Below are 23,519 nucleotides of genomic sequence, written 5' to 3'. Positions count from 1 at the left end.
CCCATAATAAGAGATGTTTTTTTTTTTTTTTTACGGTTCTAGCAGTTATTCCCAACCATTTTATTTCAAGGACCCCCAGTTTGACATGGTATTAGGCTGCTACGTACCCCCATTTAATTGTATTTCTATCTCTGCGACCCAATTTATAGCCTAATTAATGTATGTTACCAAATGGACCCATTTCCACCTGGTTCCATTTGTACACTCTCTCTGAGTTACAGACCTATGAGGGTTCATTTCCAAACTATCATTTAACCCCCTCATTGAACTCCAAGAAAGAACCCCTGGGGGTCCCCGGCCGGAGAGTGTGGCTGTGGCAGTATGTTGGTTGCCTGGCGGGGCCCGACGTTATCTGTGTTCATTCCTTCCACAGTATATTGTTATTATACTGTGGAAGGAATGAGTGAGTGAACGCAGATGACGTCGGGCCCCGCCAGGCTAGTATGTTGGGACTACAACTCCCACCACAACAAGGTGCTATAGTTTAGACTCTTCTACCCAGCATGCACTTTGGGTTTAGAACATGAAGCAAGATGGCGGCTAAAACAACCAGAGAAACCGCTCCACCTTTTGATTGCCCATCATGGTGAGCAAATCAAACATGCACGTCATCCCAAGTTGTGTTATGCCGAATGCATTCAGCGTCATTTACCGCAAGCAAATGGTCGTTAAGGTTACTTGTTGATATGGACTGACCGAGGAGCCATTGTTGCACTAGTCTTCTTGTAGGCAGAGAGACGTGCAGCTAGCTATAGCCAAGCCCACTAGCCGTTAACCCAGTAACCTAGTGATATCCCTGGCTGTAACTGATACTACCAAATGTAACGCAAAATGCAACACAACCATTTGATTTTTTTTTTTTTTTTTTTTTCATATTATAATGTTCCGTCCTGATCTGATCGCATCAGGATCCACCCAGCAGTAACTAAGACGACGCTGACGCTACTGTAGTAACTGTACGCTTCTCTGTGCAAGCATTCACTCAAAGGCCAGATAGACACCACCAGTGGTGGAAAAAGTGTCTCAGATGTTTTACTTAAGACAGTAAAAAGTATCAATATGCTGCAATGAAGAAATAGGCCTACTCTGTTGCAAGTGAAAGTCAGGAATTCTAAATTGACTTGGGAAAAAGTACAAAAGTATTGGTATCAAAATGTACTTAAAGTACCAAAAGTAGAAAATACTTATTATGCATAATGTCTACATTTCACAAGTTTTCAAATAAATAAAATGTATAAAAGATATTCTGAAAATAGCAGATCTACAAGCTCACTTTTGAGCTTGTAGATCTGCTATTTTCAAATGGTCAAAATGTAGGCTGAACTGGTTAATGTATGTTTCGAAATAATAGTCATAATATACAAAATAACTAGTAACTAATGTCAAATAATTGTAGTGGAGTAAAAGTACGGTACAATATTTCTCTGAGATGTAGTGGAGTGGAAGTAAAAGTTCTGGAAATTGAAAATACCAAGTTAAACGAATGCCTCAACATTTTAAGTACAGTACTTAAAGTAAATGTAATTAGTTACTTTACACCACTGCCAGACACGCAGACTAAAACGAGACATTTTACACTGATGTTAGTATAAGAAATAATGTAATCGTGAACCCGCTATCCATAGAGCTTGTGGCTGACATTCAGGTTGATGATGTTTTTTCCGTGTGGAAAGGGTTCAGTTATGGTTGCTTTGTTTTCAGGGCAGGCAAGCCGCCCCCAGGGCTCCATTTAGACGTGATGAAGGGGGATAAGCTCATAGAGGTAAGTAAAACATTTTACTCTGCTATTACAGACTGGCATTTTATAGTATTTGTGTAGAACTGCTCAAAGGTCATGTAAGTTACATATTTTTGTTATAAATAAGTGTTAAATGCGTCTATATTCTGATAGCAATCATTTAGAGTAGATGTTTGTTCTGTAGCCAATTAACCGGGGTCTCACTGTGTCTCCAGCTCTTTGAGTAAACAGAAAAGGTCAGGATACCAATTTCATATCAGGAGAGGGAACTCATATAGGATACAGGATAAACAAGTGATTTGGAAGAGAACAGAATTAGAATTGTAACACTGTCAATTTTAAGCTGATAAATGGTCACTGTCCTGATTGCCTGAAAATTGGCATCCCACCTGAAAATGTTGTTTTCTCTTTTTAACCCATTTAGGCCTAACCTATAGAATAGGGCTAAATCAGAAACTAGCCTACAAAACAAATATGTTGCTACATACTGTACATGTACTGTAAAGCCCCTCCCAAACAGCAAAATGTGTTCCCGGCCTGAGAGCTGGAGAGAGACGGGAAGATGTTACTATCAAAATATAGAGCTTTATTTTAAACAATGTGCCAGGTAGATTCGTATGGAACAAGTCATTGTGTGAGCCGCACCAGATACTCACCTGACAGTCCTCATTCCCAGTGCGGGGATGAGCTCTATGGCTGTCCAGGTTTCCAAAGGGTGCCACAACAAAGTCAGCCCTGATCTTTAAGCTTTTCAGTGGGAAGCGACACTGTTGAGTTATGACTCAGAGGCACAGAGAAACAGTTGCATATCGTCACTGTCTAGTGTCTGGTAGAAATCTACAAGCTCACAAGGTGTGAGCTTGTCTGCAATTCTACTATTTTTAAAGAGATTTTCAAGTGAAAGTGGTTAGTGGGACTGTCTGTTTTAATATTGAACCAATGAAACAAGAGGTTGTGAGTAATTGATAACTAAATTGGATCCATCTGAGAAAAATACATCCATTTCCTAAACAGTTTTAGACATAAAAGTTTTCCACACGACAGTGACGATATTTTAATGCCATATTTTCTGAATTGTTTGAAGAATTGAACTCTCTCTCTCTCTTTCTGTGTAGAAACTTATCATAGACGAGAAGAAATACTACCTGATTGGTAGGAACCCAGATTGGTGTGACTTTACCATTGACCATCAGTCATGCTCTCGCGCCCATGCTGCCCTGGTCTACCACAAGCACCTGAAGAGGCTGTTCCTCATAGACCTCAACAGTAGTAAGAAAGCATTCAAAATTCCATTGTAACTCAGCTGTTGATATGCCGCTTTTAAAGGGATATTTCACTTTCAAACAAGTTTCAGCTTTTTTAAGTTGCTTGATTCAGTATTTAATATTTGATATTCATTTGATCAGACACGCCCCCCTCCTATACAAACCCATTGTAACTTCAAACTCTATTTTAACCATGTTTTTTATCATACTTTTATCATAACTTTTTTTTTATATTTTTTGGAAAATGAAAGAAATTAATGAAATAAGATAAGATCAATTAAAAGGAAAACAAGAAAAACACACTCCGGAAATAAGGACAGAGGGTTTTCGATGAATCTTACATGGCTAATATTGAGTTTGAAGTTAACAATGGTTTTGATAAAATGAATATCAAATATCTAGTAAATACTGAATCAAGCAACATACAAACTGTCTGGGGTAATCATAATAAAGGCCCAAACAGATGTTAAAATCACCCCAAACATGTTTGAAAGTGAAATATCTCTTTAAATCTATGCCCATCTTGAATACAGATTCATTCAATACAATATTCTAAGCACTGTATGACAAATAAAACTGCTGTTGTTGCCACCTGCAGACAGTGTCAGAAATCAGTGAAGAAACCTGTCCAGACATTATTTAAATAATTTATTTATTGTGCCCATCTTAGCACATGGCACCTTCCTTGGACATATTCGCCTGGAGGCCCACAAGCCTCAGCAGGTTCCCATAGACTCCACCATATCTTTTGGGGCCTCGACACGGACCTACACCATCAGAGAGAAACCCCAGACCCAGGGATCAACCACAGCAGGAGACAGTAAAACAGGAGAAGATGAGGAGCTGAAAGGATTGCTGGGGCTCCCAGAGGAAGAGACAGAGTTAGAAGTACGTTTGTTGGAGTTACTTGTGAAATACCACTATTAGTCAAATGGTAGCCTGGGATGATGGGATCACTTCCAATTTCGGGTTTCTGATCGGGTCGGGAGCAGAAACAGCCTACGTCATTTTGTAGTCATCATATGGACTACACTTTGGCTGGAACTACCAAACTGGAGTCAGTTTTAAGCCCAAATAATTCCACGTGCTCTCATGCAGCATAGTTTTGCATATTCTTTGAAAAGTTTGTTTGGTATATCCATCTTTTAGTCCAACATATAGCGACTGGCAAGACTACACTTCTCGAGCATTTAAATAGGGATTGGGAAAAAAAAAAGGGGGGACCAAAACACGCTGCTTCTTCTGCCTGTTGCCGCTTTAGGCCATCGCCCGTTTAAAACAAATACCAGCCTTTCCTCCAATGTGGAAAGTCTGGTGACGCGAGGTTAGTACAATGGTAAATGGTACATTTATACTTGGAGCACCTTTCTCCAAATTGCTTTGCTTTGCTTTGTGTTTGATTGGCTTGGCAGCAGATTTGAACGGGAAGTACAAATGACACCTTCATGTTTGTTTCCTGTCAAGCCAATAATATTTGGTACAAATGTAACCGCATGGAACAGGTCCCGCACACGGGTATGCCACCTTCTGGAAACCCGGGACTACAGCTATGCACAGAGCCTTATTGTATCCAGAAAGGTTGACAATGACCACGTTAATGTTATTTCACCCCTACATTGTGTCTACATTCGAACAGAATCTGACAGAGTTCAACACAGCCCACAACAAACGCATCTCCACTCTGACCATCGAGGAGGGAAACCTAGAGATCGTGAGGCCCAAGAGGAAGAGGAAGAACTCCAGGGTGACCTTCAGCGAGGACGATGACATCATCAACCCAGGTATGGCACGCTTAAGTGACCGTTTCCCACCTCTACCCAGCCACAAAACTCTCTATGCTTGTAACAATTAATGGAAATTTTTTCTGGGACTGGTTTGTATTCCGATTGAGGTATTTACGCAATGTATTTTTATTTTCAGTGGGCTTTCATTCTGATCATTAGTGGAATATTAGGGTCACATGTAAATGCAGTCATTGAGACATATTGAAGCCCATGCAAAATGTCAAACATGAGTAAACTGTAAATGATGTGACTGGTAGTTGATATATTTTGGTGTATAACTTTACAAATTCAACAGGTCAACATTTAACTTGAATAACATATGGATTGAAATGTATATATGTTTGTCATAGCTTCCTATCAAGAATTGTCTGGTGAACACATTTCTCCAGATGTGCATTTGGTAAGGATGACATCACGGCAAAAACATTGATTATTTTCTTCTTTTTTTTCCTCTTCACATTAAAATGATTACAGAGGATGTGGACCCCTCCGTTGGTCGCTTCAGGAATATGGTGCAGACTGCTGTTGTCCCTATCAAGGTAGGAGTTGATTCTCTTATATGCTTAGTTTAACGTAAAGCTGCATTGTTCTATATGTGATGTGACCCCTTCCAAAAACAAGGCGAATGGCATTTACTCTACCGTACAGTACTCTCTACTTATTTGTGTAATATGAAATAACTTTGTTACTTTGTTACTACAAGCAGTTTGCCTATGTGGCAATGCCCTATGTGGTATGCGCCTGGACCTGTAGGCCAGCGGGCGCCCCAGCATTCGGTGAAATTAACTGTTTAGATGACCTACGTGATTCATGCAGATAGATGAGATGAGAAAAGAGTTTGTCTTGTTTCCTTTTTTTTGGTGGGGGGTACTGAAAGCAAAAGAGTTATGTGTGCCTACTGAAAGTGAAAGAGTGTTGCTTTACATAAGTAAAGGAAGGAACTAACTTTATGCTTTCTTTTGTGTCAACTGCTTTGGGTGGTCGTTTTGAGTTTGGCCAAAACATAATTTCTTATTTAAAACGTTTTGGGCGAAATAGTAATGCATACCTATTGACCAGATAAAATGTATACCTTAATCTAAAATGCATACTAATTGGCTGATACGTTTATGGTCGAATGAGCATGTAAAGTAGACCACATTTTATGAATCTATATCCTTCAAACCTAATAATATAATAGATATTAAATATAATATACTTTCATCTATGACATTTAGTAAGCTAATACATTTACTGAGAAATGTAGACCGTATGAATGTATGGCTGTTTCATCTTTCTTGTCGTCTTCAGAAACGGAGAGTCGAGGGACAAAACACCTTAGGACTCGACGACGTCGCCTCAAAACGCATGCACTATGGCCTGAACAGCGGTTTGTACGGCGACCTGCCCCCCACCAGCCACGAGAACCAGCCCACCGGAGCCCCCTCGGGGGCCACCATCCTGGGAGGGCTCCCGCACCTCTTCCCCAACCCGGCCCCGGAGGTGGACATTGCCCCAGGGGCCCCCCAGCCACCCGTCAAGCTCAACCCCACGCCCGTCATGGGCCCCTACCTCCCCGACAGCCACAACAACGAGCCACGCAAGAAGAAGTACGCCAAAGAGGCGTGGCCGGGCAAGAAACCCACCCCCTCCCTACTTATCTGATCCCTCCCACTCCCCCCCCCCACACCCACACAGGGGGCTGACTCAGGTTACCAGCTGTGACATCAGGGACTGTGACCTGATGAGAGGTGGAGTCATTCACCTCTCAGATTTTCTTTTATATAGTTCTCTCTTTGTTCGGTTGTGTGTGTTTGTTTTTTTGTTTCGTTACTCCATCATCACAATAAATAAATATACATTGTTCAAAAGGCATTCCACCAGACCAGAACGTTGTGGAATCTTGTCCATGGCGTTGGGAGAAACTTCTAAGAGTTGGCAGGCAGCAAGCATTTGTGTCCCGGAGCATTGGTTTGGCGTACTCGCCATTGTCAAGCGTCATGAATATAGTGTCACTCACAGAGTTACAAATCCTTTTATACTGTATGGTTTTGTTTTGTTTTTTTCCAACTAAACTTTTCTTTTTTTTTTTTCTTCACTCACTACCTTTTATTTTGATGTATTTTGATAAACTATTGAGCAAGGATAAAACACTTTTATACGAGATGTAGGAATTGTCAACGACTGAAGCATCTGGATATGAAATGAGTTCAGTTTTAATCAAAAGAGGAACTTTATTTTGTTATCAAGACGTTATAAGAAATAATGTGGGCATCATCTTGGTTTTCAATGTTAGGCCAGTGTTAGGCCAACATGTCCTAATTTAGGAAGTGGGTATATTGGAGTTTATCCTGCTAGCCACTAGATGGTGACTTGTGCACAGAAACGAAAGATAGAAATGTTTTCTGTTGAAACAAGCTACAGTATGTATTCTCATCCAAATTGTGTGCGCGCTTCCTGCTAGTAAGCTGTGTTGGTATACTGAATGTGAAATAGTTATGTAGGCATTCAAAACAGCATTTTGCTGTGCACTACATAATACTGTACATTTAACATTAAGTTTGTACCGTATGTGTACAAAGGCTAATTTGGATATAAAAGTTTATGAAGAGATTGAAGACCCACTGACAGTTTGTCAGTTTTGGAAATTGACACAAATGGTACTCCTTTCTGGGAATCAAAGGGTTTTCATCTTCTGCAAGAGATGCTATGGTCTCTGAAAGCCAAATTAAAAAGAGGGGGTTTTACTTTGTCAATAAAACTTATTGTATTTGTAACAGCTTTGCATTGATGTTGTGCCCCAAACGTTAGGCCTACAATTGGACGAGTGGATTTTGTAATAACTGACTGTAAATAATTTTAAAAAAATGAAACTTTGACTCGTAGCTCCTTGACTTTGAATATTTTCATTCCTGGTTAAAGTGAGACTTTCAGATGTATTGATTCACTGTGTGGGACAGACCCTGACAGAAAGCCTATATTTCTAAGTCCTTGTTTTATAGTTATATTTTCACTCAGTTTATTCCACTGACACCTTTGACCTTCTAAAGGTTTTCAAGTAGTGTTGCAACACTGGTGAAGAATACAATGCTGCTAATGGAGATCAGTGGTAAACATTGACAGGTGTCTTGTGAGGACTTTGGAAGTCTGTTTTTAAGTGTTGGTGCTTCTCTGGGGTAAAGGCAAAGCAATGACAAACCAATCGGTAAATCACCACCACCATGACTCTACCAGGAAAACCTGTTGGTGGTCTGACATTGTTGGCAGCTGGTGTTTGAGTTCCATGGAGATGAGTGATGATAACACATCGTCACTGTCGGGCAGAAACCTCGTATCTCCAATTTCAAATTTTGTATGTTTTTTCGCAAAGTAAAGCCCTGCTTCCTCATACGAGGCTGTTGCACAAAAGTAATGAAAACAGCAGATCTACAAGCACACGGCGTTGTGTGCTTGTAGATCGGCTGTTTTCTCTAGTTTAAATCATTTTTTAAATGATAAATACAAAACAAACGTTTTTGGACATACAAGGTCTCCACCCGACAATGACGACATAAACGAACAGCTTCACTGTTTAAACAAGCAACAAGTTGCTCCTCCTGAAACACGGTTGGCAGGATAAATCATAGATTCACTGAAGAATAAGTCTAACAAAAAGCTTTTAATCAAGTCAAAATTATATTAATAATGTGCAAGTATAACCCATCAAAAACATACAGTGTAAGTCAAGACAGAATATAGTGTTAAATTCCATTTCAATTATTGTATTTCTCTAAAAGAACCTTGGCACTATGTGTTATTACAATAATAAAATAGACTTGATCATAATCCACATAAGCACATGGCAAATATTTAAACCTAACACATTTCTCGGATGGCCAAGCACAATTTTAAGAGTGACTTCAAACTAAATATAAACAATCATCAGCTAAAATAATATATGTATTTTATGTCTATGTCAGATATGGTTATCTCTGCCACCCGAGCATCCCTATATGACTGGTTAGTTGAATTTCCCATAAAGGTGCTACTGCGAGGGCCCCGGCTCCATGGGGCCCCCGGAAGCTGTTTTTGATTTTACATTTTCATTATTAGATTTTTTTTCAATGATGATGTACCGACTAAAAAAATAAAATAAAAATTAAAGAATTGCCAGTAGCATATGGGAAAATACGCTCAATGGATCTGAGCTTGAATTACTTATTTTACCAACTTATGCGCAGCTAGTAAAGTTCTTGTCTATCAGCGTGGAGACCTGGGTTTGAATCCTCCATGGCGCTGGGACACAGCGTGCATCGCCTGTCACTCCAATCAGCGTTGATACCGAACCATTCGCCAATCCTTGCATGTAGATTGTAGAGCAAAATGTGCCATCCTTGATTTGTATGGCAAGCCGTTTTCTTTCCTGTGACTTCAGAACAAGCTTGTCTTGCGGCTTGCTTGGCTCAATTGAGTGTCAATTTGTCCATGATAGGATATCTGCTACACTACTTTACTGGAAACAGTCATGAATTCTGAAATGAAATCAGAAGGGTCCCTTGCTCTCTGCCCCCTGGTTACACAGGTTTGATCCTAATGTGGATGCCGTTGAGAGAGCGAAGCACAAGTCTCGGGAGAATTTTGGGCTTCTGGGTGGGGTCTTCTATCAGCTCATACCTCCGCAGGGTCTGTGCCACCACCACTTTCATCTCATTCATGGCAAAATTCTGTCCAATGCAGTTCCTATGGAAAGAAGAACAAATAAAAGGAATGAGAACAATGTGAGCTGCTAAATAATATTTCCTACTATCAGTAATGAAAAGCAATAATACTGGTGGTATTTATTGCTTCACTCAATAGCACACAGCCTTGAGAGAAGCAAAGTATTTATGGACAAGTGTGGGCATGCAAATGGGAATAGGAACAGAAACAACTGAGTTTGTAGGGCCGGACTCACGCAGATGTGCGATGTGTCGGATACAGGGTGGGGCGCTTCTGTTTAAATTAATTTCCTATGGAAGTCACATGGTTTTCAACCGTACGACGTGCCCCGGGTGGGGGGAGGTGGATGGTGTGTAGTGTATGGGGAAAACCCTTGCTGCACGCGACTGTGTGAGTCCGGTATTTGAATGATAAGCACAGGCTTCATTCTGTAAGACCTTGTTTAACCTGTAACACAATCACCATAATTACTGCCCTCTGGGTACAGATTGTTCATACCTGTCCTCACTGGGAACGGGGTCCCCTATTTTGTGTGGAAGTTTTCTTCCCTTTCTTTTTCCTTCAACAGTTTTAAGTTCCCATAACTTTTTTAAAGCAGTTTTTCTTTGCCTAATTCTTTTTGAAAAACATTTATAATAAATTAGAGAAATTGTGAAAATATTTGAAATGTTTAACCTACAATGACCCAAATATAGATGCCAGGGTTGAAAATAGTTAATGCTACTGACATGATTAGGAGGTATTTCCTGACTGTAATCTTTATATTTTTAAAGGTATACCTTAATTTACTCTCTAGTGAAAAAATTGTTTTATTTATTTTTATTTTTGGATCACTGTTTTCACATACTTCATAACTTGCATTGTTTATGATAACCTGTAATGGAAACCAAACAACTTCTTTGTTGTTTAGCGTCATTGAAGAAGGGACAGCATCTTGGCACATGGACTCCATCAAGGTAAATGAATAGCCAGTCAATGCTGAAGTTAGTAATATGAGAACCTGTCTGTCCAGCCAAACCACAAGTTACTCTAATATAGTATATGAGTTACAGGGTGTTGTGGAGACAAACCTCGGGCCAGCAGAGAAGGGCACAAAGGCATGCGGTGACCTTTTGGAGGTGTTCTCGGGCAGGAAACGGAGTGGGTCAAACACCTTTGAGAATGCAAGATAAGGGAAAAGTGGTCAACAGTGTACACAATTAACTCATTGAGTGCCTATCCCGAATTAGTTCGGGATATATTATCGCATCCCAGAGTGCCTATCCCGAACTAGTTCGGGATATTAAAAAAAAATAATTTTGAAACATTTTTTTTTGAATTTTTTTTTTGGACCCCATCAAATCTAGTGAACATGATTTCAATCGCGATTTTGCATGTTCCACCCCCATACAACCCCATCTAACATACAGGGCAGCCATGTTTGTTTACATAACATGTAAAACATAATGGCGATTATCTCAAGAATGCCTGAACGGATTTCCAATCGGATTTTTTTGTTTGAAAGCTGTGAACAAACTGCACAAATCCACTCCAATGCAATCCAGGATTGCATTGGATTTTTTAGAGCTCATTCTTCTCTGTTTTTTTCCCATGCATGAGGTGTGCAAGGTTTAATCATGGCTAAGTTGACGAAAATAAGGCTTCTAAAATGCTTGGTAGCCAATAGCTAACTTCAAGCTAACTTCATCCTCTTCCTGTACATGCACAAAGGAAAGTGTTCAGGCAAGTCATGGCTGCAGGGCTTCTGCATATACCAGCATATCTCTATGGGATTTTCTATGGCCACTGGGCGCCCTCTAGTGGTGACTAGGGTGGCACTAAATGAGTTAAATGTATGAATGTAACCCCAAAGAGTGTACAAGAGTTAGAACGGCTTGCTGTTTGTCTTAAAACAGTGTAAAATAAGATGACATTTTGGTGAACTGGTCATAAAAGAAAACAAAGGAGAGGGTGCGCTTACATGAGGGTTTTCCCAGACAGTTGGATTCCTACATATTCCATAGACACTGGTGCCGACGAGACAACCTATAAAAGAAAGGAAAAAAAGTTACTACAGGGGGTCCTCCAAATCTTTGTGTGATAGATGCATGTTTTTCTCCTTTTCTATTTATAACCACTTGAGCGTCCATATTCTGAGAACTTTAGCCAAAAATAGCAGATCTACAAGCTCACAACGCCTTGCGCTTGCGAGGCGTTGTGAGCTTGTAGATCGGTAATTTTCGACAAATAGCTTTGGTGTAGAGGGGAAAAAGAGCAGACTAAGTACAGAGTGAAAGGTTAAGTTTATTAAGTATTGACGGTTCATAAATATATGAAAACACAAATTGACATAAATCCCAAATACATTGATGATTGTGCTGTCAAACAATGAAACTATAAGGAATCTATGATAAGGTTGTGGGGGTCCCTGCTTCATCTCTCGCTCAACTAAGGGGTCCTTGGCCTGTTGAAGACCCCTGGAATAAAGGATATTATGTTTGGCGAGCAAACAATGAACTGTAAAATATGAACCTCCCTGCTGCATGGTATGTTGGCTAACTTGTCATTACAGTACACACTGATATATACTGATATTTTAATGTAATTATTGCAATATTTAAATTATGCAATATTGCAATGGAATTGCTAGTAGTTTGCTTGTATGTAGTACAAAACTGACATGGTGCAATACAATGAAAACTAGGTCATTGAACCATAATGTGGCACCGCCAACAGAGAAAACAAATACAAGTTAATATTTAATCTTAAGAACTTATACAATAGGTGAGCTAAGAGATAAGTAACAGAGGTTAGCAAGCAGTATGACAAAGACCATACTTTTAATTGGCTCCAGCAAACAGCAATCTGGACTGACTCATTACATTCTGCGTGTTCATTAGTTTGTAATTTGCCGCAAACACTCCACTTACCTTCCGGCACACTCCTTCCATCAAAGAAGGTCATAGGCTTGGTTAGCTTTCGTGCCATTCCCGGTACAGGAGGGTAAAGACGGAGGGATTCTTTTATGCACATGGTGGTGTACGGGATTTTACTGAGATCCTCCCTGAGAACAAGGCAGATACCTATTATAAAAGTGCCAGAGACCACTTTTGCTATCCACAAGAAAGTGAAAATAACAATCTATGCCTGGTGCACCTAGTCTCGTAAAGCCAGAGAAACATAGATCTCTGAAGTTGCCCAGTGATGCATCTGGTATCAATAGCTGGAGCAGTGGTGGAAAAAGTACTCACATTCTTTACTCAAGTAAAAGTACTCAAGTATCAAAATGTACTTAAATTACCAACCAAAGGTTGGCATGTAGCCTCGTAACATCACTGCTTAACAGCTGTCATACTGGTAAACCTGGACATTTGTTGTTACAGCGACAACTCACCAATACTAGACATGGCTATGCCACCATACAGACTTTGGGTGTTCACTTTATTGCCTTCAGCTCAATCTAGAGCAATTCACTTATGGCCTACTCTGGTCATTGCATGTATTTTAACTTCTGTTAAATTGTATTGCTTTATGTTCTTTTAATTGTGCTGTATTTGTATGAGGTATTGCTTTTATGTTTCTTTTACTATGTTGTATTGTATGAGGTCTTTGAGTATCTGTGCGTGGACGCATGTGATTTCTTCATTTGACCACCTGAGAGTAATGTGCTTAAGTAATCATTTATAGAATCTTAGTGGAGTTATGAAAAGACATAAACCTTCAATAATTTGTGTTGTTTTGTTTTGCTTTAGCTATGTAATTGTGGAATTCCATTTGAGTGTTAAGTTGATTGTTTGATTGTGAATGGGTATCCGTAATGGGGATCCGTAATAAACAATCTGGTGATATGTAAAATTCAATGCATGGGCTAAAACTGGTTGCGAACACAATTTGGAAATTCAAGTTACAACTAAATTGCCGAACCAATGAAAAAACTAGCTCGGTACATCATCCATTCTCGCCATTCTCGCCGCTGTTCTAGACACTACTGATTTCCCCTGACATATCAGTAGGCGCCGGTGGAGATAACTGAACATCTGGCTAAGCGAGACTGGGTGCAAATGAGGTTATCTGCAAAAATATCCGATAATCAGATGATCATTGACTTCCACAATCTGGTGACAGTCTTAACACAGTGACCATACCACTCTACTGTGTCCTTGCCATCCAGGGCATGTGTGATCTCGTCCCTGCAGATCTGCTGGTGCTCCGGGTTGCAGGCCAGGCAGTAGAGGGTGAAAGAGATGCCACTGGCTGTGGTGTCGTGGCCCTCGAACATGAAGGTGTCAACCTCTGCCCGGAGGTCCTCATCCGACAGACCCTGCTGTGCCTCATCCTGTGAAAAAGATGGGAAGAACGTAGGTTGAAATAGTGCCTGACGTTAGGCGGTTATAGGAAGTTATATATTTGTATAAAATGTCATATGGCTTGTGGTTCTTTGCTGATACACATACAAATCCTGGCTGATAGTTTAACTCGGTTCATGAATGAATGTGTACTGTATAATAGAGTTTAATGTGTTGTAAAATCAAAGGGACTGAGGATGTGACATACTCTGGCACACAGAAGGATATCCAGAAAGTCCTTGTGTTTCTTGGTTTGGGTTCTGCCCTGGTTCTTTTCATCCTGAAGAGCTTCTTTCCTCTTTCGTATGACTTCCTCTGCAACGCAATGAATCATGAGAGTGTTATTAGAAATGTGCTTATCTCAGGTGTGCATTAGTTGGACATGATTGGGTGAAGTCACACATGTGGTGAAATACACAAGTAAACGGTTGCTTTTACATTTTGCTGATTGTGCCTTCCTGTTTAGACTTGTTCTGTGTTTCTTACTTCTCTATTACTGTATCTCTTCACTATTCTTTGTATCTATTTTGTATCTACTGTATTCTAACTATTCCTGTAACTGCAATGTTGAGAGCCTGCACAACAAAACAATAATCCCACTCTTTTACACCTGTAATTGTGTGATGTGGCAAAAAAGGTGATTGGTAGTAAAGAAGTAAAGCTGATTCTTTGCATCAGTGCACTGAAAATATCCACACTGTAAAAAGAATTACTTCCTTTTGCATTAATTTGAAACAAACTAAAATTAAAAACAACATCCCATTTATTACAGAAATGTAGAAAGATGGAATTCAGGGAACAGCTCACCCCCCCAAATTGAAGTGCATCATTATGGAAAACAAGTCCTCATCGGATGGAGATCAGCCTACCTGTATGACTATGAGCCACCTTGCAAGCTTTCCTATATCTGAAGCCATGTGGGCTGAGGTGGAAAATAATGTCGATGTGGTATGGAAAGGTCCGGAAACGCAGATTCACCAGGTGGCTGAGCTCATACACCGCCTTGATGTATGCATTTGTTCCACTGTAACCATGTTAGAAACACAAGTCAATTTTTTCTCCATCGTGCAATAAACCATCTTATAAGCATCAAAACTGTATATCAAAAGTTAAGTGTGGAAAATATCACAGTGTTCAAGTTGGAGACAAATTGAGAAATGTTTTCCGTGTAGGAAACAAAATACATCCTTGCAGGAGTAAAAAAAAAAGTACAGAAAACATCAGCCACATTACATGAAGATATTAAGCACTTAAACCTGACACAGCATCATTCTGCGAATAACGGAAAGAAAAACAACCTACAAGCACACAATGTGTCGGTATTCGATGTGACGGGAGCTTGTAGATTAGCTATTTTTGTGGGTTTTTCTTTTAAATGTATAATTTAACTGTGTTAAGTTTTTATTTTTATTTGTATGTGTCCAAAATAGGGACACCAGGTTTAATGTAGTTATCGGTTAACCACATAAACTCTCCAGTCCTAGAGAACCGGACTTGTGTTACAACTGTGCTTTGAACGCTTTCGTCCGTCTACAACACCAAATCTCTTCGCCTAAAAATAGCCGATCTACAAGCTCACTTGTCGCAATTGTGAGTATTTTTGGCGAATGTTCCTGTCACGGGCAGGTTCCATACAGAGATTCCAGAGTAATATCCAGGGTTTCCTGCAGCACTTTATAGGCCAGGGGGGCCCCCTGGCCTAAAATCTGTCCCCCCTGGCCAAGAGACAAGAGTCAACCTCTCCTTTTATGTTGAGGGCAAAAATAAGAATTAGTCTAAAATAAGGGAATTAATTTAGTTGTGTTTTCCGTCATCATGGGCACATTTATGCGTTTTTTATAGGGCAAAATTAAGAATGAATATTACAAATTAAGTGAATTAATTACTTGAATTAATTAATTAATTATCAAAAAATGTCTCGCCATGAGATCCCCCCTGGTCAAGACTTTTTCCTGCAGGAAACCCTGATATCTATGCAGTGATATTAGTTTGGCCATGCCAGGCTATGTTTGTCTTGCAAGTACTATTTTCATATGCCTATTTTTGGACAGTCCAGCACTGTAAATATTATTGCACTGACATGTTTTTTTTCCGAGAGTTTTCGTTGTTGTACTAATTCTTGGAGCCTTGGCCGTTGCTTAAGCGTTACAGTTCCCAAGTGGTTAAAGATGCATGAAGTCAACAATAAGGTCAGAACATGACCACAGAAGTGTCTTCACCGACTGACTGACCTCTCTGTTTGACAGTTGCTTTCACAGCTGAAGGCACACTTCATTATGCTGTCCAGTGTCATGAGACTGACATGTTCAAACAACTCAAACGACTCGTTGGTCATGGCGTAACCCTCCCACTTGTCCTGGAAGGGGGAAAGAAACAGATGTCATCTCTACAGGAGCTGGACAAAAGGGCATACATTAACATAAACAAATGCCTCTTATCCCACATGTAGTTATTCAGCCACTCAACTCCACCCAAAGTGTGTAAGAAATTCTGTTCTGTAATAAATTAAATAAATATTATTTATGAACTAGTTAATAAGTTATTATTAAATATTACAATAATTACAATTATATTTTTTCACGCATGTTACATAATGTATGCACATACAATATACTATTATGTCTTTTCTTTATTTTTACTGTTAGATAATAATCTAAAAGAAACAGGAGAAAAATGTAATGTGTGAATGTTGCTATTATTTATATTTCCATTTATAGATTACATGATTGATTTCATCTTTGATCTGGAGCTTTGACTGTAACCATACCAGCATTGTTATGGTAGAATCTGACATCAGCTTTACATATGGCTTCAGAACATCATAATGGAAGCCTGGAGTCAGCAGCCTTCTGTGGCGAAACCACTTCTGACCTTGGGACACCAGTAAACCCTCTCCTGGACAGCAAGAAACATGAAGAAGTGTCCAGCTCACATACAGTCAAACCCTCAATGTTAACCACTTATGCCCTATCTTATACTTCGTTGTAGTGGTACAATTTCTTTTTTTTTTTTTTTGTTCCTGGTGTCCAGGTTGAAAGCAGTTACTTTGGATTTTACAGTGCACTCATAAAATAACACACGTCGTCAAGTCCAAGGCAAAACATTGCATAAAAGGCACATCATTACAGTGTGTGACTATCATTCAGATTCCCAGTCAAGCTCTGATAGTTGTGGAAATATGTGGAGAAGGTGAGATTTTCTTACCGATCCATGGGAGAAGAAACTTATATGCAATATCATCTTTGGGCTCTATTGAGAAAATAAATAAAAACAACATTCTTTTCAGCTATAAAAAATGTGATTAATGTATTGCATTGGACACTGGTTTGATCAAATATCATAGGGTGTGTAATAACGAAGAACATTAAAACAATGTATCTCTCTCTCTCTCTCACACACACACACACACACACACACACACACACACACACACACACACACACACACACACACACACAGACAGACAGACAGACAGACAGACAGACGCACGCACGCACCTGTTGTTGCTAGTATGGTTTTCACATAATCTGGATGATGGATATTGAGGAAGGCAACAAAGGGACCAAACCACATGGGGAAGGCAAAGGGATACTCTTTCCCCCACACCTCCAGCTTCTCCATGTCTGTCCCATCTTGTTTAAACTGCAAGAGAAGCAAGGAAATGTAATGTACCCAATTTAAATGAGCCTGCTCTAATATTAGCACTGATATTATTGTCACTTGTTAGGGTAATGTTGATAAAGAATCAATTATTTTAGAATGTTACCCTCTCTTTGTGATTTAATATATATATGCCACAGCACAGCCTACCCATCCTCTGCCAGGAGAGATATTGAGCTGAGCTCCAGGCAGGCAGTACCACTTGTCCACCAGTAGGTGACCGGTGAACCCTAGCCAACCAAACAGCATGATGTGATGCCAAGTTCTCAATGGAAGAGTAGGGAAACCAAACCACGTACCACCCCACTGCAGATGTGCATTATTTAGTAATAACATAGGCTACACTACAATAAAGATTGGTTAAAAATAAAGCTATTCATCAGGATTGCATCTTTGACATTCACAGCTGCAAATTCGACATCTGTGTATTCATGAAGTTCTACAGACTCTCTCGCTCTCTCAGAGTGATACAATATTTCCATTTGAGGGGCATTGGCTATGATAAACTCCGTGACGCATCTTTCCTGCACCGCACACTCTGTGTCAGTGAAAGTCATTGAAGTCAACATCCCTTATTGGACCAGAAACAACCTCGCCTCTAGCAACCATCCATGTGTTTCCGCTGTTCTGTGAGTGAGTTATATTATATTTACCTCCTTCACGTGCCCGAGCAGCCAGTGTCCAGGCGGTCCGGGGAAAGGTTCCAAATGGCGAACCCACTGTCTTTTCTTGATGATCAGTTGCGTGAGTTTGAAAGCGATGACAGCCAGAGAAACTAGTGCAAACAGATGATGCAAACGAGGCAATTCCAACTGAAACCATGCCGCTCTGTTGACATTCTCAATCAGTCCCATTTCTGCTTTGATGAAAAGTGCACGCACAAAACCTGGCTCACAGTCTGCTAGTGTGAAAGTTGTTTGCAAAGTAAAAGGTCGCCTTGAAAGCAACAGGCTGCAGGACAATGCACCAGTGACACCAGTAGGCGAGAATCACGTCATGCTGCTGGATACTGTGGGTGGAGCCTGTGTGACCATGGACTCCAGTCAAGAATTAGTCCAGTAAAAATAAAGCTGAGGTTGGAAAAAATTGGGTTATTTAGTTTTTCAACTGATTCTGACAGGAAATTAGGTCTACTAGCCAGGATAGAAAATCTACCATAATCTGCTCACTGCAAATACCCACAGTGGCCAAATCAAGTTGGGCTCCCATCGACTTTCTATACAGGATGAAAATACCCAGAAAAAGAATCTGCTTTAAGTAGGATGTGAGGGGTCTAACTAGGGGTTTGTCATGATGCTGAATCCATTGCAAGCATTTGTTTTGCACAAAAAACATTCATTGGCCCCAGAAAACGCCCAAAAAACTGATGAAAAGTGACGACTCATCACTTTTCATCACTAAACCATCATTTTCTGGGGCCATTTTTAGCCCAGGGAATGTTTTTTGTGCAAAACAAATGCTTGCAATGGATTCAGCATCATGACAAACCCCTAGTTAGACCCCTCACATCCTACTTAAAGCAGATTTTTTTCTGGGTATTTTCCTCCAGTATAGAAAGTCGATGGGAGCCCAACTTGATTTGGCCACTGTGGGTATTTGCAGTGAGCAGATTATGGTAGATTTTTTATCCTGGCTAGTAGACCTAATTTCCTGTCAGAATCAGTTGAGAAACTAAATAACACAATTTTTTCCAACCTGAGTGGATTTTTTTCCTAGAATTACTAGACTAAATCTTTATCTTGGGCTATGCTATCTGACAAACGTAATGGCAAATATTATTTCCTATTATACACATAGACATAACCTATAACACCCATGAATTAATCATACAAAATAAATTAAAGGTAGTGAATTTTGTTTTGTTAAAACAAAAAGTATTTTGTTATTTTTAGGTGGGTTTGCTTCAAAAAAATACAAATATGGAGTGCAGTTTTCAATTTTGCCTGCTGGGAAATGCACTCTCTTTCTAAGACCAGGTGAGTGCTACTACATTGTATTAAAGGGATAGTTCACCCCAAATGACTTTTTTCTAATGATATAGGCTACTCACCCCTTGGAGACTTGAATTGATCAATATCTTTTTTGTTTTTGTCACATTCCTATTAGCCAGTAATTTGAGGTAGACTAAGTAGGAACTGTATTATATATTATATTTGACCCCAGTGCCTGAGCAAAGGTTGGGGGTGCATTTTATGATGAGTTGTTTTTATACAATGTCACTGTTGTTGAATTAGGAGGAGTTGCTCATCTGATGTTGATTTGGTTCTCTTGTCTTCATCTGTGGTCCATTTCAGTGGTTTCCAGTCATGCTGCAGTCTTTGTCTACGACAAGTCTCTTCAGGACAGGACGACAATATCTTCTGGCAGAGGGGATCCTGGTCATTTTATCGTCTAATCAGGCTTTTGGGAACACCCTGAACAGATTTTAATTTGCTTGATTCAATATTTAGACATTTGATGTAAATGTTATCAGGCCCTCCCCGTCCAGGGCCTCTCCCGATACACAACCAACTTCAAACTTCATTGTAACCATGATAGATTCACCATATTTCTTCTGGTGACTCATACTACCCTCCTAATAAGTGAGCTGTCCTAGTTTTTTCGATAACTTTTTTCATTTCTTTTTAATAATTCTTTGGGAAAATGGAAACATTTTAATACAATAAGAAATTATTAAAAATGAATGCCTAGAATATCTTAAAAGTCATTGTAAAGAAATCTAAGTCAATACGGTTTCCTACATCATCGAAAGGCATATAGATGTAGGAAACTCTGACAGGAAGAGGTTTAACAGACCCAAAGCCACAACGAGTTCTGAGAATCAGCCTCTTCATTGGTTGTGTGACACTTATGTCAAGCATGGATCCAGAGTCCAGAGATCCACAGTGACTGGGACCCTGAATCAAATGGGCTATTTGGAGTGCCTAGCAATACCCTCAGAGGTTCATTCTACATCAAGATAATGACCCAAAACATGCCTCCAAACTATGGCAGAAAGACCTTAGAAGGAAAGGAATGAGACAATAGACTTCAAATCATTAAATGTCCAGACCAGTCTCATACCTGACACCCATGGAGCTGGTTTGGGATGCGCTAGGAAGATGGGTGAAAGCAAATCAACCTACAACAATATTTGTGGAATATTTGGTTTCCATAGAAGTGTTTTGGTTGTTATACAGTTACAGTAGTTCCACACATTTTTTTGTAATCTCCACTTGTTTATTGTCCCACACTTTAATTTCAGACATTGAGACATTCAATTAAATATAATAAAATCTTTTGACATTTAGGATAAATGAACAAAAACATCATAATGTGGTGTCTTGTTATTGTTTCCAGTGTTTTACGTAATCTACAAGTTCACAGAAATTAGGCATTTTCTTTTGAAAGTGGAAGAACATTCTGTACAAGACCTTTTCACACTTGACAACATTAGTATTCTAAATGGGTCCAAGTTTATTTCCTGTTGCAGTGTTTGTGTGAATGTCTGTAGCTGAAATAAACTTGGACACAAACTGTTCCCTAGTAACGCGACAGTATTCCACTGAGAAGGTCTATTGAAATTAAGAAGTTACACATTTAGCCAATGAGAGCACTTTATGCTCAACGTAAGACATCTAAAAGATAGAAATATATTGTATGCGAGTCTTCCACCATGGCCTGAAGACTCACCTATTCAGACTACACCTAGGCCCAGCACTTACCGTGGCACTCGCCTTCCCCCAATGACCTTAAATGAAAGCTAGATAGCATTTTTTTTTTTTTTTTTTAGGTTTTTATATTAAGCTTTTTTATTGATTAGGTGCTCGGTCTACCTACATTATTTTTCCTAGATTGATATTCCTATGTACCGTATTTGATGTTGATGCTTATTGTTTTGATGTATTACCTTACTTATTGTAAATTGCTCTGGATTAAGAGTGCTAAATGCCTAATTGTAAATTGTATGCATTGTTCTTACTAAGCATTAATGGCCTGCGTGGGTTCTCCATGTCAGGGAAAAAAAGAAGTGAAGGACCGCTTGCTATCTATCTATCTATACCGTCTCGAAGCTCCCCAAATATTTATTATAAACAGTCAGCGGAATAAAACACAACGTTTCGGCCTACATTGGCCTTCTTCAGGTGTAAAACTGAACAGTGAATCATTCTCCATGTCAGGGCACATATTTTAGTGCACATCTCGACTTACATCTCAAGTTTCCTGTGTGGTCTAAAGGAAAACAACAATAAAGTGCATTTACATCATTCTTTCTGGTGATGCATTATAATGACATCTGTGGAATGAGTAATGAGTCTGATGGAGTAAATGCAAACTTGGGTGTTATATAGCACCAACATCACCAACACCCTAACTGTTAGCCTACTCAACTGCTTGTCGAGGTTCCACGGTCAGGAAACATGATGTACTGACATATATTTGATAAAAAAAAAAAAAAATCACACTTATGCACATGCACGCACACACACATACATAAGCAACTGTGAAACCAAAGCGTATACCCAGAGTCAAGATGTTGGCTATGAGTGGGTGTGTTTTTTTCTTTTTTCTTTTACATATGAATTAGCTGACTTCCCATGTGTCATTATGAACTTGGTAATTAGGCCTACAGAAGCTTCAGAAAACAAACTCCCTGCTTTGGCCAGGTTAATATAGTAATATTGCCCATAAATTAATATTGTCTTTATTTTTGACAGATTTTCAATTTTTTAAGCCACAATGAAAACAGCCTTTGTTTTCCTATTGATTATTTGGAATGCACTCTCATCCGCCTCAAGAAATGGTGAGTATCACTGACTGAATGACAACAAATATTTTATGAATATTGCTTAACATTTCAGTAAATAATTAAGCTCTACCTTAAGTTCTTCATTCAATGCTTCTAAACATAAAAAAATTAACATTTTATTTTGTCTACTGAGGAATTAATTGTCTCCTATCCTTTACAAATTTGAAAAAAACAAAACTATGATTTAAGAAAATAAAACCTTTTCAACAATGGTAGATGTAATCTGTGGATTGTTTTTGGATAGCTTGTTTTAAAATGGAATTCGCTTAATAATGTTTAAACCCCTAGGTCGTACTGTCTTTTCTGGAATGGAGAAATTGAGTATCTCAGAAGCTGCACATCATCTTCGCTTCACAAAGGGGTGCGGGGTTGTGATACCGTGTCCACGTTCTCATCTGGACTCTTTCAAGTGGCTATACAGCAGTTATGGAGATGATGAACCAATTTTGATATTAGGCAAGGACACTAAAGGAGTGCAGTTGTATGGCACTCTCCCACAACACAGAATGACAAGAATGAGGGCTATGAAAAATGGTTCATTGGCCATCGATTCTATGACAGAGGAGGATCAAGGCATATACACATGTGAAGTCTGTCACAACAATAATTGCAAATATGCAAACAAGACATATTTTAGTCTGGAGAAAGGTGAGTCTGAGTTCATATCCATTATGTTTTATTTTGTCTCTGTCTCCTTCTCCATCTTCCTAGGTTTAAGCCTAAGTATTCTATCATTGTCTCTCTCTCGTTCTTCCTATCACTGTCTGTCAGTATCACTGTCAATCTCTCTCAATTCATTTGTAGTTTCAAACATATTCTGCAGGCCTTCTCTCCACCTCTCAATCCTGTCCCATTTACAGAAAAGATTACAGAAGTTACAAAGACATTCTACATTGTTGCTGGCAGCACGTTTACGCATGCATGTCCAGGTGAATTTGCTGAATCAACATGGACATTTAAGCCAATCAACAACACAGCAGAAGCAAACTTCTCAGATTGGGCCCTAAATCCAAAAAACAACTCCATACAGTTGTTCAATGTCAATGGTTCAAATGCGGGACGATATACCTGTTGGGTACGCAGATGTGATGGGCACAAACAGAAGCTGCTCTCTGTCAACTTGTGTGTTGTAACTGGTATGTATATGGGGAATACATATATCAGTACAAATGAAAGCAGCATTTACCAACAATATTTTATTGTCTTATATTATGTCTAACTATGCTCTATTACAGTTTCACATCACAATGTGAATCCCTCATGTTCTGTGATATGTGACAT

General features: G+C 39.4%; 2 protein-coding genes across 2 annotated transcripts; one reads left to right on the top strand and one right to left on the bottom strand.

The window, feature by feature from the left end:
• The first annotated feature begins 518 nt into the window (after positions 1-518).
• Positions 519-7,573, top strand: ppp1r8b (protein phosphatase 1, regulatory subunit 8b). The gene is made up of 7 exons (XM_080749194.1): positions 519-586; positions 1,702-1,762; positions 2,854-3,007; positions 3,674-3,891; positions 4,640-4,784; positions 5,262-5,326; positions 6,078-7,573. The coding sequence occupies exons 1-7, from the start codon at positions 534-536 to the stop codon at positions 6,429-6,431; spliced, it is 1,050 nt and encodes a 349-aa protein (XP_080605320.1). The 5' UTR covers positions 519-533; the 3' UTR covers positions 6,432-7,573.
• Positions 7,574-8,409: 836 nt separating this feature from the next.
• cyp4t8 (cytochrome P450, family 4, subfamily T, polypeptide 8) lies at positions 8,410-18,417 on the bottom strand. Its single transcript, XM_080747354.1, has 12 exons — positions 18,103-18,417; positions 17,287-17,431; positions 16,994-17,038; positions 16,557-16,684; positions 16,021-16,145; positions 14,659-14,813; positions 13,998-14,104; positions 13,589-13,779; positions 12,374-12,507; positions 11,425-11,489; positions 10,535-10,617; positions 8,410-9,485 (listed from the first exon to the last, which is right to left on the bottom strand). Exons 1-12 carry the CDS (start codon positions 18,301-18,303, stop codon positions 9,320-9,322), a joined length of 1,545 nt encoding a protein of 514 aa, XP_080603480.1. The 5' UTR covers positions 18,304-18,417; the 3' UTR covers positions 8,410-9,319.
• Between the last annotated feature and the right edge of the window lie 5,102 nt (positions 18,418-23,519).

This window comes from Nannobrachium achirus, assembly GCF_963921795.1.
Source record: "Nannobrachium achirus genome assembly, chromosome: 2".
In the NCBI taxonomy this organism is placed as follows: Eukaryota; Metazoa; Chordata; class Actinopteri; order Myctophiformes; family Myctophidae; genus Nannobrachium; species Nannobrachium achirus.
This window is presented reverse-complemented; position numbering and strand designations above follow the sequence as displayed.

Excerpts from the sequence above, each read along its gene's own strand:
- ppp1r8b (XM_080749194.1), top strand. The coding sequence starts at position 534 with ATGGCGGCTAAAACAACCAGAGAAACCGCTCCACCTTTTGATTGCCCA. Across the intron at positions 587-1,701 it reads CCTTTTGATTGCCCATCATG|GGCAGGCAAGCCGCCCCCAG; the intron begins GTGAGCAAATCA and ends CTTTGTTTTCAG. Across the intron at positions 5,327-6,077 it reads CTGCTGTTGTCCCTATCAAG|AAACGGAGAGTCGAGGGACA; the intron begins GTAGGAGTTGAT and ends TGTCGTCTTCAG.
- cyp4t8 (XM_080747354.1), bottom strand. The coding sequence starts at position 18,303 with ATGGGACTGATTGAGAATGTCAACAGAGCGGCATGGTTTCAGTTGGAA. Across the intron at positions 11,490-12,373 it reads TGGAAGGAGTGTGCCGGAAG|GTTGTCTCGTCGGCACCAGT; the intron begins GTAAGTGGAGTG and ends TTTCTTTTATAG. Across the intron at positions 9,486-10,534 it reads CCCTTCTCTGCTGGCCCGAG|GAACTGCATTGGACAGAATT; the intron begins GTTTGTCTCCAC and ends TTCTTTCCATAG.